The 14,240-nt window shown below is 46.7% G+C and overlaps 1 protein-coding gene across 2 annotated transcripts in view; it reads left to right on the plus strand.

Annotated features, from left to right (window-relative positions):
- WNT5B (Wnt family member 5B) overlaps positions 1 to 13,277 on the plus strand; it is a 71,679-nt gene extending 58,402 nt beyond the window's left edge. For both annotated transcript variants that reach the window (XM_066990282.1, XM_066990281.1), the window contains exons 4-5: positions 3,463 to 3,755; positions 11,762 to 13,277. In XM_066990282.1, the coding sequence (XP_066846383.1) occupies positions 3,463 to 3,755; positions 11,762 to 12,220 (752 nt within the window). In that variant the 3' untranslated portion in view covers positions 12,221 to 13,277. The remainder of the gene's footprint in view (positions 1 to 3,462; positions 3,756 to 11,761) is intronic.
- Positions 13,278 to 14,240: the final 963 nt, after the last annotated feature.

A 14,240-nucleotide genomic window follows, 5' to 3' on the forward strand; every position in this document is an offset into this window, starting at 1 on the left:
TTACGTGATTTCTTGAGCTGCTCTAGATTATGGGAGGGGAGGAGAACCTGCCCTGGCCAAGTCCAAAGCCTGGGAGAAATTCGGGAGAGCGTTCTCTCAGAAACCTAGATGATTCGTTTCCTTTCCACCTCACAGAGCTTGGCTCAGCTCAGAAACGGGAGACCTGCTTGGTCTGTGTTTAATCATTACACCTTCATTTTGTGTGTTTTATAGAGGTGAGGCAGGCCAATGGTAGAAAAATTTTGCACGGGCATCTGTAGCACAGAAGTCAGCTTCTTTTTAACAGATATTTCCTAGTGTTTGTATTATCGTGAGAATTGCCCTTAGCTTTTGGACATGCCCTCTGCCTTATTCAATAACAATACCTGCTGATGTACAAAAATTATCCTTCTGAAGTTGCTTCTTGCCCTGTCAATACGGATTTTAGACCGAGTATGTGTGTATATATACATCTGTAAGTTACATACAGATACAGTCCTAAATTCTATGCTTACGTGGGAGAAGACAGAGCATCCAAAAAGGTAGTGTTAGTATTTTCTTGGGGGAGAAGAGAATATACAGCCTGTAATTTCCTTCAGCACAATCCTAAGTGCAAGACTGGGGTTTCCAGGTTAGTCCAGTCCTTTCTGGAGCCAAAGATTTTTATCTCTTCTGCCTTTTCAAATGCAAAAAGGAGAAAAGGAGTCTTAAAAGATGAGAACAAAGAGAAATACTTTTCCTCCAGACAGGAAAACTTTAGGGAATTAAAAAAAAATAATTTGAAACTACATTTTTTCCATTGAAAAAAAAGTTAGAGCAACACATCTTTATCTCTTTCCCTTTGGTCTCCCCTCTGGGGTCAGTCCTCCCCTTTCCTTCTCCCAGCTCTGGAAGGTCAAGTGGCTGGGTGGATGCCCGGCCGGCGGCAGGCGGAGGAGGGCAGCAGAGCCCCGCGCTCAGCCCCACCGCCAGCCTCCCACACCTGGCAGCACCAGGGCTGCAGCCCCCCCGGGGCATCGCCACCCCCCCAGGGCACCCACCGCACAGGAGACCTTCGCTGTGACCGCAAGGTTAGGGAAAAACACAGCACTGAGATGACAGCGTAGCGGTGTGGAAGTGGGGTGAGTTTTGAGAAGCTGAGCTAACATCCTAACACTTTTTCAAGGCTGGATGTGTGGTGGGAGAGCAGAGACAAGACAGTGAGGGATCTAACCGAAAGCTAGGATGTGTCAGCCCACAGTTGCCAGCTACAAATTTGCTTTGTATTAGCATGGGATTCCATACACACATCCGATCCTGCCTCCCAAACCAGAAGTACATCAGCTGAGCACCGTGGTTTGTTCCGCTTCGAGCGCAGCGAGGAAGGAAAACCACTGCTGCTCGTTTCAGCCTCTCCCACCGCCAGCCTGAACCCCTTACGCAGACCCAGGGACTGCAGGCAGGGTTGTGGTGCTGCTGCATCTGAAACACGGAGGTGGTTAAAGCACGGGCAGTGAAAGTGCAGATCCAGCCTCCACGTCTGGTACGGGAATCGCAAGCAAGTTGTGAGGATCCTAAGCACCTGGAGTCGTGCAGTCTCTCTGAACAAAGTGCAACCCTGGGAGCTCCTCTGTGTGATTCAGGTCAAGTCAGTATGAAGGCTGGTACGGCCACAGGGCTCCCGCCACATGGGCACAGGCCGGTAGTGGTAAAGTGCACATTGGGTGTTACCTTAGCACTGCATGTAATGTGCAAAAACTCGACACTGGTTGCTGCAGAAGGACCACACGTCCCCTCTGAGCTGAATTATCTTGACTAGGAGTCACTCCTCTTTACTTCTTGGACCAGGAAGGTTCTGGGGGCATAGTCCTCTTCCTTATGACCTGCTAGGGAGGCCCTCCCTTCTCTGCTGTGTGCCCCCTGGCATTTTATCAGTCCTCGTGCACATGGCAGAAGCCCTTAGCATACAGCCCTCATTTAGGGAAAAATAAATAAACCACAAGTTGTTCTGCAAGGTGGGTGCCATTCACAGCCTTGCCTTTGTCTTGGGTCATTACCGCTAAGCTGGTGATAAGCTGCTAATAATTGCAGGTTGTCGGCACATGCAAATTGGAACAGGAGCATACCAAAAGCATCAGCTGGGTCCTGCTGGGTGAGCTGGCATTGAGCACTGGTGACAAACTGTTCTTGGGGCATCTGCCCTCTGAAGTCAGCCTAATTTGCTCGAGAGCATCCAAAGGTCACCTCTTGCTGGGATTTGGTGTATGTAGCTCTTCAGGATTGGGCTGCTTATTCCAGTGAAGCTTTGGCAGTTGTTTCCTTTATCACCTGGAAGTGTGGTGACGCACACGATGACTCTGGAGGTGTTGGTTTAGGTATTTATTACAGCGTGTGGTGATAGTGCAGGTGTGGGTTGCCTCCCCCCTCTCCAGCCGGGGCACTGTGCTGCACGCTTGGCCTCGTGCCACGTTCTCGGCTAAGCTGGTGCCCCGGTCAGGCTGGGGCTGAACCAGGAACGGAGCAGGAGACCTGCTCCAGCTGCTCGGCTTGGCCTCCGAGCAGGGCAGCCTCTCATACACGTGCAAGCGGAAAGTCTTTTCATTTATTACTGGCTACATGGGAAAGTTTTACTCCTTCCAGCGCTGCGGTTCTGTAGGTGTCGGGAGAGCCTCTGCCTTGGCGTTTTAGTGTAAAAATGGTTTCCTTCAGTTTATCTTGAATCAAGTCTCAGCTGGACATATTTAACCCAAGTGAAACTAGTTGAAGGTGAGGTGCCCATAAAAAGCACTTGTCCCAGTTGGATTGAAACAGTTATAGAGAGGTATCTGGCTGGCGGGGAACGCTCCCCTTGCACTGCTCCAACCTCACCAGTTGTTCTCGACGATTTTTGGCAGGTTCAGTGGCAGCAGTTGTATTTTCAGCAAATGAATAACCCTCTTGTTGCTTGAGAGGTTCCTCCGGGTTAGAATCGGAGCATGCTGAAGGGTTGACCTGAGGCAGAAAAGGGAAAGAGGCTGAGCAGTCCTTGCCAATGGTGGTGCTGTTTCTTTTGGGCAAGGCTCAGGGCTTCCAAGGCTCTTAAATGGACAAACATAAAATTAAAAAAAATAATAACCTTTGAGGAGCAGCACCTAAAAATTCACGGAGAACATGTTCTTCCCAAGGATACTTCTCCAGGCCATATCAGGAATCTCAGCCCCTTCCCTGGTGTGTGTCAGAATTGGTTTTTGATCTTGGTCACACACAAACTGCCAGCACTGGGCAGGCAATTGCCTGGGGCTGTTACTGTGGAATGAAAACAAAAGAGAGATGTGTTACGGCAGTTCCCCCTCTACCAGAGCAGGGTGGTTCTCCTGTGCTTGGCCACCCAGTTAGTTTTAATGCACTTTCTCAGGGCACAGCACTTCCCACTGTCCTGAGCCTGCTTGGTTACATCTTAACGCGCGTTTTGTTTGCTAGAAGGGATTCGCCTGTTATTAATTTCCTCCTCACGTCCTCTTGCAGGTAGCCGAGAGACTGCTTTCACCTACGCCGTCAGTGCTGCCGGGGTGGTGAACGCCATCAGCCGGGCTTGCCGCGAAGGAGAGCTCTCCAGCTGTGGCTGCAGCCGGACTGCCCGGCCCAAGGACTTGCCCCGAGACTGGCTGTGGGGTGGCTGCGGGGATAACGTGGAGTACGGGTACCGCTTCGCCAAGGAGTTTGTGGATGCCAAGGAGCGGGAGAAGAACTACGTGAGAGGCTCAGAGGAGCAGGCGCGCATGCTGATGAACTTGCAGAACAACGAGGCTGGTCGCAGGGTAAGACGAACGCTGACCCTTCCCTGTTTCTGAGGGGCAGATGCAGAGGTTGTGAGGTAGCTGGATGTCACGTTCCTTGGAGGTTTGGTGAGGGACAGTCCAGACGTGCCCCAGTAACTCCCTTGAAACAGTGTATGGTCTCATTTCCTCTGTTTTTACGGATAGCACAGACAACGCACAATATGATGTTCCAGCTCTAAAGGCTGGCTTCCATTGACAGCTAAAGCCAGTGAGTTTGGGGTCTTTTGAGATACTGGATGGCACGTGTGCAGACATGTAAGCCCTTACTGAATAAACCAGGTGCTCTAACAGCCCACTTCCCAGGTCTAAGTCTCAGAAATGTGCTTCCCAGAGCTGCCAAAAGGACAGGGTGATGGTAAAGAGGACAGTCTGTTGGCATGTGGAGTTTTTTTCTACTGCCATCATTAAGATTTTGGGGAATATAAGGCAAACATTGAATCAAGCTTCCTGGCTGTCTCTTAAACTTACACCTTGCTTAGACACCTTGATATTGGGCAAAATAAATAATTTGCACCAAGGCAACAGACCTTTTCTGAGAAGATGCATGGTTTTGATCTGCAGACCTCTAGAGGTGGAGAATCCATCACCTCTTTTTGTAGCATGCTACTGTCATTAGTCACCCTCACTCTTTCAACAATGTGCATCATTGTAATTTAAATTTATCCAGCATCAGCTTCCAGTCAGTTCTTTTTCTGACTTTTACAGATAGATTGAAAAACCCCTTAGTAAACAGAATCTCCTCTCCATAGAAATATTTAGCTACTGCGGTTTATTCACCACTCTTTGTTTTGACAAACTAAGTTGAGAACTTAAGTGTTTCTAGCTTGCAGATGTTTTCAACAGTCATCAAACCATTTTTGCATCACTTCAGCGTACCCTTTCCAGTTCCCGTATCCCTTAAAATTCAGGTACTAAAATTACCTGTCGAGTTCTGGTATTGGTCTCACTGATGCCGTAAACATAGGTGAAGTTGTCCCCTTGTAATGCATTCAGTGTCTGTGCATCTGCTTTTCATGCAATTCCTCCTTCGGTGATTAATAGCCTGGAAGGTGTAGCATCATTCATATGCCGTACAACTCTATAACCCTGCTTCTTTCCAAATGTAGGAAGAAATGCCTGAATGTTTTTGCTTTCTTCCCAGAATGTTTAAGAATTTTATCGTTCCTCTCTAGTAGCAAGCTTTTCTAAAGTTAATTTTGTTTCTAATCCATATTAAAAAATCCTATTAGATGTAGTTAGCCTTGCTCTTTTACACATTCTTAACTAATATCCTTAGTTTCCTTAGCAATTTTATGCCATTTCGAACTTCTAATTGTTACTGAATTATCTTCCCCTTTCCCATTCATGTGTTGCTTTTCTGCATATAATTTCAGCTTCCTTTTGCCACCAGATATGTTTGCTCTGGTTTTTGATTGTGGAATTGATGTGTCAGGTTGAGGCTCTGCACGTACTCCATACTCCTTTTGCAAACTCAGACTGAGGTAAACTTGCAGGAGGTGGAAAATGGTGGACTTGAAAGCTCTGGAACTCAGTGGTTTTTGGTTAGGGTATTTATGTATTTATTTATTTAGGCTTGGGAGGGCAGAGGGTCAGCGTTTGCTTAGAAAGGATGACCGTCCCTCCATGGAGTAGTAGCCTAAATGGGACGTTCTTCGCCACATTACGTACTTTGAACATCTTGTATATCTGGAGTCATGAACTTGGATTACTACAAATCCAAGTCCTGTGTAAAATAGGAAGTGAATGTGTTACCAGCATTTTTATCAGCTGGCCCTATGGCCTTGAGAGAACCACAGACAGAAAATGACCAATAGTTTGATGGACGGCTGAACTGTAGCAACGTCTTAATTAGAAGATCAAGTTAGAAGATAGTTGCTCTGCAGCGTGGCTAAAACGTCACCATGTCGTGTTATTCTTGTTATACGGGGAAGAAACCGAGCTGTGAGTTCTAACTATGGCATGGTTTTAGATGGAAGAAAGCTTTGTCCTTTTTTAGGGATGCAGCTAAAACCAGTTCTGTCCTGCCTTTACGACAGTGCAGAAAGTTGAATAAGCTGTGCTTGGAGTGCTACAGTGCACATGCTTCTCTGGGCTCTGCAGACGAGACCCTCAAGGTGATTTCTTTGTCTCCAGTTAGTGCAGGACCTGGACAAAAGCTTTTCTAAGGGCCCAGCAAAAGACAATGTTATTTCAAGGTTGGTTTTGGTAGACGCTGAGAACAGATGGCCTTAGAAAATAACCTTAGATTAGGTGAACAGAAGTCATTTTAGATTAAATTGAATGGAACTCTAAACCAGTGTGTAATTAAGCTTGTGGATTAACAAACTCTGATAAACTAAGGGAGCCGGTTAGTAAACTCAGCTGAGGAGCTCAATGTGGAGGAGGTCTGGAACTTTTTCAAGTCAAAGATGCTAAAGCCATTACAATTCTGCATGCCAAGCAAGAGGAAAAAGCTTGTAGGAAGAATATCCAGACCTCACTGAATGAATAACTACCACAGAGAAGCTATTAGGAATAGACTGAGAGCTTACTAAGAATGGGAAAAAAAAAAGAACCGATAGCAAATAAATAACAAAATGCTCTGTCTTAGAGTTCAAGAAGCGTAAAGATGAAGTGAGAACAGTAAAAAGCAAGCTGAGTCAGACCTTGCAAAGGGTAGTAACAGAAATAGCAAAAGTTTTTTTTAACTTAGTGAATTGGAAAAGATGGGAAGAGAAGAGACTGCTATTCACTGAGAATGGGGCTGAGTTTAAAGACAGAGTAGTTTTGGTCCCTGAAGTAAAGGAGTGCTTTACCTGGGGCTTCAAGGCAGAATGGGGTGTTGCTCGTGCCATATGTCTGCTGCACAGCGGAGATGTCTTCTGTCCTCAGCACTCCTGCCTAGGGGAGTCAATGGTTGCGGTGTAGATTTGTAAATCCCCCTGGGACTGTATTTTTGGGGAAAGCCAGGCACGGTGCTCTGGGGGCAGGCAGTGGCTGATGATGCTGGTACCCTGTGGAGGTGAGGAAGGCTTGAGGAGGCAGCTGTTGTGTTCAGACAGGTAGAGAAAGAGGAGCTGAGCAGCGAGTACTGAAGTTTGGGGCCAGGAGACCTGGGATGGGTGGGATTGTGCAGGGGGCTGCTGACAGAGAGGTGTTTAGGATTGGATTGAATGATTCAGATGGGAGTCAAATGGTGGCAGCAAAGGTTTGGAAGAATGGAGGGCTCTGGAGTAAGTGGCTTTGGAGTGGGTTGAGTGGATGAGGAATTGGGGGTAGTGAGAAATGGAGATGCTGGGATCAGGAAAGGAGATGAATATGAATCGACCTGGCCTGAGGCAGCTCTGAGATGGCACTGCTACAGGTTCCAGGGCTGTCTGGTCAGGATCATATTTGGCCAGTACAGGGCAGCCTTTGCTCTTGTCTCTTAAAAATATGTTGACATGGCAGTGAAGGGAAATTGAAATTATTGCCACCAAGATGGAAGCAAAAATCAGGAAGCCTGAAGCCCCCAAATCACAGGGAGTGCTCATTTTTTTTCTCTGGCTCTCTGAAAGAGCTGGCACCTGGCAGCACAGGCAGTGTGACCTTGGCAGCGTTTACAGGAGGACGTGGGGGAAAGGACATCTCAGGCAAAAAGGAAAACAATCTGACAAGAATTTCTCAAAGGTTGATCACTTGGTCATTTAGAACATCACTGATTTCCTGAAAGGCAAAACAGATCCAATAGGTCTCGTTTAGATGAACTTCTGTGAGACAATTCATGTATTTCCCACGTGGAAACACATGGTTAAATTGGAAAAGATAAGGAAAAATACGGCAACTGTGGGATGAATGAGAAACTGGTTTAAGGGAAGATGTCAGTAAGTTGTGTGAAAGGATGCATATTGATCTTGACAGAGCTTAATTAGCAGAATTCTTCAAGGACTTGCTTGAAGGCCAGTGCTTAATATTTTTGTTTCTTGGCCTTGACACAGGAGTTGGAATGGGCCGATGAAATTTGCTGCTGACGGTGCAGAGGTGGCAGGTATTATGAATATAGAGGAGAATCTAAATTTTGTACAGCACCTAGTGACATCCAATAAAACAACATTAAGACCGTCATTTCAAGGTCTTGTATGCAAAACGTTTTTAGTCATTAGGAAATAAGTAGAAAAGAGTTGGATGCAGCAGCCAGCTGCAGATGTAATGTGGCTCATAAGGTGGCAAATATCCTGGAATGTACTAGGGAAAGTCTTTTTGAAAGACATAGGGGAATATTAATGCCATTGTTTTAAGATCTTGTAAGGCCCCAAAATATTGTGTGCTCTCATATTCCCAAGCAAAATGACCTCAGACTAGAAAAGGGTTGTTTTGATTGACCCAAGGGATAGGAATCTTTTCCTAAGAAAGCAGGCTAGAATAGCTTGCCATGTTTAGCCTAGCAAAGTGAAAGCTGAGAGAGGATGTGACTGATGTCTGTATTAGTGGGAGAAATAATAGGGAAGGAAAAGTACTTTTTAAGCAAAAGGCCAATTTGGCACAATGGCAAATGGGCATAAAGTGAATACATTTAGGCTGGGAATTAGAAAAAGATACTTTATCATTGAAACAGTGATCAGAATAATGGTGCCTGAAAACCAAATTGCTTTTAAAAGGGCACTCAATACTTTTAAGGAAAACATTACTTGAAGTGGTGCCTACAATAGCAAGAGATCGTACTTAGTAACCAAGAAGGCCCCGTCTAGTCCTACATTCCTAAATGTTAAGTTTTCACTTCTGAGATTCTGGTTTTGGGAGTAGGAAGATGCATGTGTAACTCCATACTCCTGAAACCGGTGCTGCAAGAAAGGGGTGAGGGAAGGAGACACAGCAGTGAGCATTTGCTAAGTGACCACCAGCTGCCGTCCCTCGTGCAGCCTTGCCCTGACTTCCTGGCCAGTGTTTGAGTTGACGATGTCTTCTGATTTTTGGCAGGTGCCCCCAGTCGGTTTCATCTAGGTGAGATGGTTCTCCTTGAACCCAGAGGAGCTTTAATGGCAGGAGAGAAGATTGTCCCTGCTCTCAGTGCTTCTTGGAAGGAGCCGACAGGGCTCGGAAGCAAGCCGAGCCCTTGTAGCTTTCAGGCACTCCTGACCCCATCACCCTTTCACTCCACGTCGCAGTCCTTGTAGTAGTGCTCCTGGCTTTATAGCCCTTGTTTATTTACCTTGGCTGTTATCTCAATATGCTCTTTCCTTCCATCTGTCTCTTTTTTTCCAGTTGGGCTCCACTACCCTCTCTTCTTTCCCCCGCGTTCCTTATCTGTTGCCCTTGTCTGGCGGGCTGTGGCAGTCAGTCCTTCCGCGCTATTTACCCAGTCAGCATATGGCAGGCCTCAGTCATCAGTCACTCAGCCCAGTGCCAGAAAAGCCTGGAAGGGGGTCTGGCTAATTGACCACATAGGAATTCCCCATTAATTCTCTTCCCGTTCCCATTCTTGCGAGAAAAGAATTGGAAGAGAACTTGGGCTTATGGGAGAGGGCTTTAAGCCTTTCCATTAGAGGCATTTTCAACCTGCTTAAGTGGCACAGCCATCGATCAGGCCCTGCCTTCAGAACTACACGTGGGGTCTGTTATTCTTTACCTTGACCCTCGCCCAGTCAGAAAGGAGTTCTCCGGTTTCCTCCGCCTTCTCCCCATCCAGGCAGCCGAGGGGGAGAGCCGTGTAGAGGGTAAAGCTGCGGTTACCTCCGCGGGACGTTGATAGTGGGAGCTGTGGGGGGCTGAGCGGCACCATGCTTACCTGTGATAACTGGTAGGGCTCGCGTTCCCCCGCACGGCTATTACCCACATGGGCCAGATGTTTTGAGCATCAGTTGCTTAAAGCCAAGCCAGAGTGAACTCAGTCCCATGACATTAGCTGAGAGGGATCGAGTTGCAGTGTTTTTCTAAAGGAACAAAGCCCAGGATTAGGAAGAATCATAATACTTTATAAAAACATATGCAAGGGCAAGGGAGGCATGAGTGGCCTGGGATTTGACAGAACCATAACCGAAAAGTGCTAACACAAGCTTATAACGAGCAGGCTGGCAATGCAGCGAGGATATAGTAAGTGTCTGGGCCTCGGGAAATTCAGCTGTAGCTCTGTCTGGTGGTAGTACAGCAGGAGTCCTTAAGTAACGGCGTGGTTGGTCCTCTGCAACTACAGTTCAGTCCAAGGCGAGCGCTTAACTCCCAGCCCGTAGCTGTTACACTGTGCTGTGAGGCATTGCCTCAGTAAATTGAGCTCCAAGGAGCAGAACTAAAGCTTCTCTGTTTTAAGGACTCAGCCCATTGACTTCCTTGGGAGCTGGGTTGGCCTCCATGTGATTTAGCCATTAAGCCCAATTGAATCTTCACTAGCTGTCAAAAGCACTAGGTGTTTGTTAGACCGGGAGCAACCAGTTGTTTCAGGAGAACTCTGACCTCTCCCTGCTGGTCCAGAATGCAGTCATACGCAGAAGGTTTTGTTTGTAGGATTGCCTTAATCACCCACTCCTTGGCAAGTGAATGCAGAGAGCTGGGAAACTTTCTTCGGTGTCAGTGAGTGAGACAGAAAAGGAGCTTCAGTCTTTGGCTATCTTTTTTTCAGCAGAAAGCCTGCTAGATGTATTGCCGTCTCCTTCAAAACATCCTTATTTTTCTCACGTTTCTTGATCACCCCACCCCAGATACAGCTGGCGCTAATTTTGCAGCCGATGCCAAATAGCTCTGTTTGGCATGTGGGATCTGGCAGAGGCGCTGCCCTGCAAACGTGCAAGAGGCAGGATGGCCATGGGAGAGCAGATGTGAGCCTCATACGTAAAGCATAAAGAGCTCTGGAAGTCAAATGCTGTAACACTTGGTAGCTCTGATTGAATGTGGGTGCCAGCTCTTCACTTTGTAAACTCTGGAAGTTCCTGTTGGTGCTGACAGGATCTCACATAGTCTGTAGTGTGGAACCTGTATCTGAAATTAATGGAAAGAACAAACCTGACCTGCACTTCAGTTTGTTTTCGTAGGTTTTGAGCTTTGTTATTCTAAAATGTTTTTTTATTTTCTCTCTCTCCTACCAGCTAGTGCGGGAGGAAGGACTGTTTTCCTTTACATTGCATACTTGCTCTACTGAGGGTTTAACACTCATTAGCCTGAATTCTTGAGACTCTGTTAATTTTGGTTTTCTGCCTTGCTGCACGAGATGCTGCCTTTTCAGGGGTATGATGCATCTACAGCTCCCATAAACCTCTTGAAAACGGAGCTTAAAGTATCTCAGAAAAAGATGGCAGTGAAAGGTTGTGTTTGCTTTTTGGACTTGTATGTCCTCCTGTGTAGCGCTGGTGGTTGTAGTGTAGTGGAGTATGTGGACACGAGATGGCGCAGATTTGCAGCCAGGGCTTGCTCCTCAAGCAGAGGGACCGAAGAGCTGTGAGTGGCCCTGTGTCCGTGTGAAGGCGTTCATCTCTCACACCTCCACTGCCATCTCTGCTCCTTGCTCTTTGAAAAATAAGGACTCCCCTGGGAACCGCAGGAGAAAAGATCCTCGGCAGAGAGAGGGGGAAAGGCTCCATGGATTTGTTTCAAAAGGATGCAGATGTATTTCTAGAGCGATAGCATCAGTTCCTGTTTTAGCTGACAGGAAATGAACAGGTTCCCAGGTGTTCCCTTGTATCAGCTATGAGGGGAAAAACATGCAGTGTGGTGGTCCATGAGATGTGGGGAATTTCCAGAAACACAAGTATAGGGCTTTCCTGTTCCTGGCCGTGCCATCAAGCTAGCAATCTGCCAAAGGAAAAGGTGGGGGAGTTCTGGTTAGAGGCAATGTGACCACACATAGAAATATTTAGCAAACGGGATCGCAGCAGGAGGAAGAGGAGACTTTTGTCTGTGCTGAAGGGCGAAACAACAGAAATGGGGGGATAATCAAAGCAGTTATGAAAATGTGCTGATGAATTCGTTATAATGAATGCCAGCTGCCGGCGTAGCGCGAATGAATGCAGCGTTGCCTGACCGCGCTCCTTTCCCCGCAGGCAGTGTACAAGCTGGCGGACGTGGCCTGCAAGTGCCACGGCGTGTCAGGCTCCTGCAGCCTCAAGACCTGCTGGCTGCAGCTGGCCGACTTCCGCAAGGTGGGCGACCTGCTGAAGGAGAAGTACGACAGCGCCGCCGCCATGCGGATCAGTCGCAAGGGCAAGCTGGAGCTGGTGAACAACCGCTTCAACATGCCTACGCAGGAGGACCTGGTCTACGTCGACCCCAGCCCGGACTATTGCCTGCGCAACGAGACCACCGGCTCGCTGGGCACTCAGGGCCGCCTGTGCAACAAGACCTCGGAGGGCATGGATGGGTGCGAGCTGATGTGCTGCGGACGGGGCTACGACCAGTTCAAGAGCGTCCAGGTGGAGCGCTGCCACTGCAAGTTCCATTGGTGCTGTTACGTCAAGTGTAAAAAGTGCACAGAGATCGTTGACCAGTACGTCTGTAAATGAAAAGAGCCACCAAAGCAACAAATCTATATTATATAAATCTATATAGATATATTTTATATTTGTATAAATAAACAGATGATGATAATAATTAAAGAAGCTTATTTAAGACACATTTTGGTTTTGAAATTTCCCCCCTCAGGCCGGCAGGTTTGCCATCCCTCCCATTCTGCTGGGGAGTTTGTCTTTCAGTGCATCTCCCCTTGGAGGCTTCAGGTAGGGCAGAGAGGCTAAGGAGGTGCTGACAAATCGAACTCCCCCTGCACACACATGTGCACACACACACACACACACACACATACCACCGCCATTTCATTACAGACACAAAATCAGCAGGAAGGAGAAGGGTGGGTGCTCTCTGCTATCTAGGCATTGCATCTCAGTATTTTGTGTTGTTACTGGACATCTTAGATTACAGCCAGGCATGGCAGACCTGGTAATCTGAGTTTCAAGCCCTGCTGCCCCACTAAACCCACTGGGGATTTTGGAAACAATTCTTGATCCTCTGAAGGGCTTTGTCACATGAGAGGGAAAGTTAGCCAAGGCTCATGCACAAGAATACAGCTTAAAATGCAGAGTCTTGTAAACCATTCCTGGATGCTGGACAGCCAGCAACGTGGTGGTGGAAGGTTTGCATGCTGCTGTGAGGAAGGACGGTGTGATCTGTGGCTGGCTGGCGCACAGCCTGGGAGTCCACCTGAAGCCATCCCCTAGCTCCTTGGTGCCGCCTGGACAAAGGGGAAATCTGTCCAGCTCAGTCTACATGGCTATATACAAGAGGGAGAACATTTTCTCCTTTAATCCCATGCTGAAACTTAACTTGTCATTGTAGAGGAGAAGCTGCTGGTGCCCAGGGACATTTGTGAAGGAAATATACTTCGTATTTTTTCAGTGGTCAGGAGTTTTGCACGTGCGTGACTGCATAAGCACGCCTCGTGCTGCTGCCGTCCTTCCTCTTTGAAGTGGATGCGGTGCTCACCTTGTTCGGTTCTGTTAAATCCTCCTCACCGCCGTCCCAGATGTATAGTTTTTCTTTAACATTAAACACCCCTCCATGAGATTTCTTTCCCTCTGTTGCTTGTGTATATGTGTATTTTTGTTTTATTCTTTTGGGGAGTCTTTTATTTTGCTGCTTTGTATTTCAGAGTCTGGAGGCCATGCTCTTCCCCAGTATAAACTATCCGCAGTTAAGTATGATCCCAGAATGTGGGCATATGGCCGCCAACGGGAGTCTTTTCTGTGCTTTTCGTTGGTACTGTGAGGGTATAATAAAATCATAGTAGGACAGAAGCCATCACCAAAGCCTGCTAATCAGTGTTACCACTTTGGAATTTCAGCAGAATCCAATTCATAAAGCAGGGAACAAATGCTGTTCCTAGCACAAGACGTTTCCTGCGCCTCTCAGCATCTGCAGAGTTCATTTGCAGTCAGAGAACAATCAAGAGAAGCCAGTCCCAAAAATACAAGAGTTTGCTAATGTACACCCTCTTTCTTACTGACATTCCAAGGTGTTTTTTTTTTTAACTGTAAATTTTAAAATGCACAAAATATGCCAATAAGCAAAGAGGCAGTCATGAAGATTATTATTTTTATATTAAACCTCTGTTTCTTATAAAGCATTGCAGTTTTACAGATTCCACCATTTCAACCACCAGAGAAGAATTTATATGTACCTTTCATACTTCAAATATTTGAGGACTCCAGAAAAGCACAAGGAAGAAAAATTATGTTTAATAATTAGGAGCTGTTGTTTTTTTAAACCAATGTGTCCAGTTTTTATTTTATTTTTTTTACTCCAACAGGCAATATATTTGCTGGCATCCCAGAATGCAGTTTCTTGGAATATAAACAGTGGCTTAGATTTATTTTATTATATAAAATCCAAAGCCAGTGGTATTGTAATTCAAAGTAACGGAAATAGTTTTCCATGCATGGAAAAAATGTGAGTGAAATGGCCTGATCCAACTCCCATTAAACTTCAGTGGGAGCTGGACTGAGCCCAAGATCAGATCAAATGTGTGAG

The sequence above is a fragment of the Anser cygnoides genome, chromosome 1 (assembly GCF_040182565.1).
Source record: "Anser cygnoides isolate HZ-2024a breed goose chromosome 1, Taihu_goose_T2T_genome, whole genome shotgun sequence".
In the NCBI taxonomy this organism is placed as follows: domain Eukaryota; kingdom Metazoa; phylum Chordata; class Aves; order Anseriformes; family Anatidae; genus Anser; species Anser cygnoides.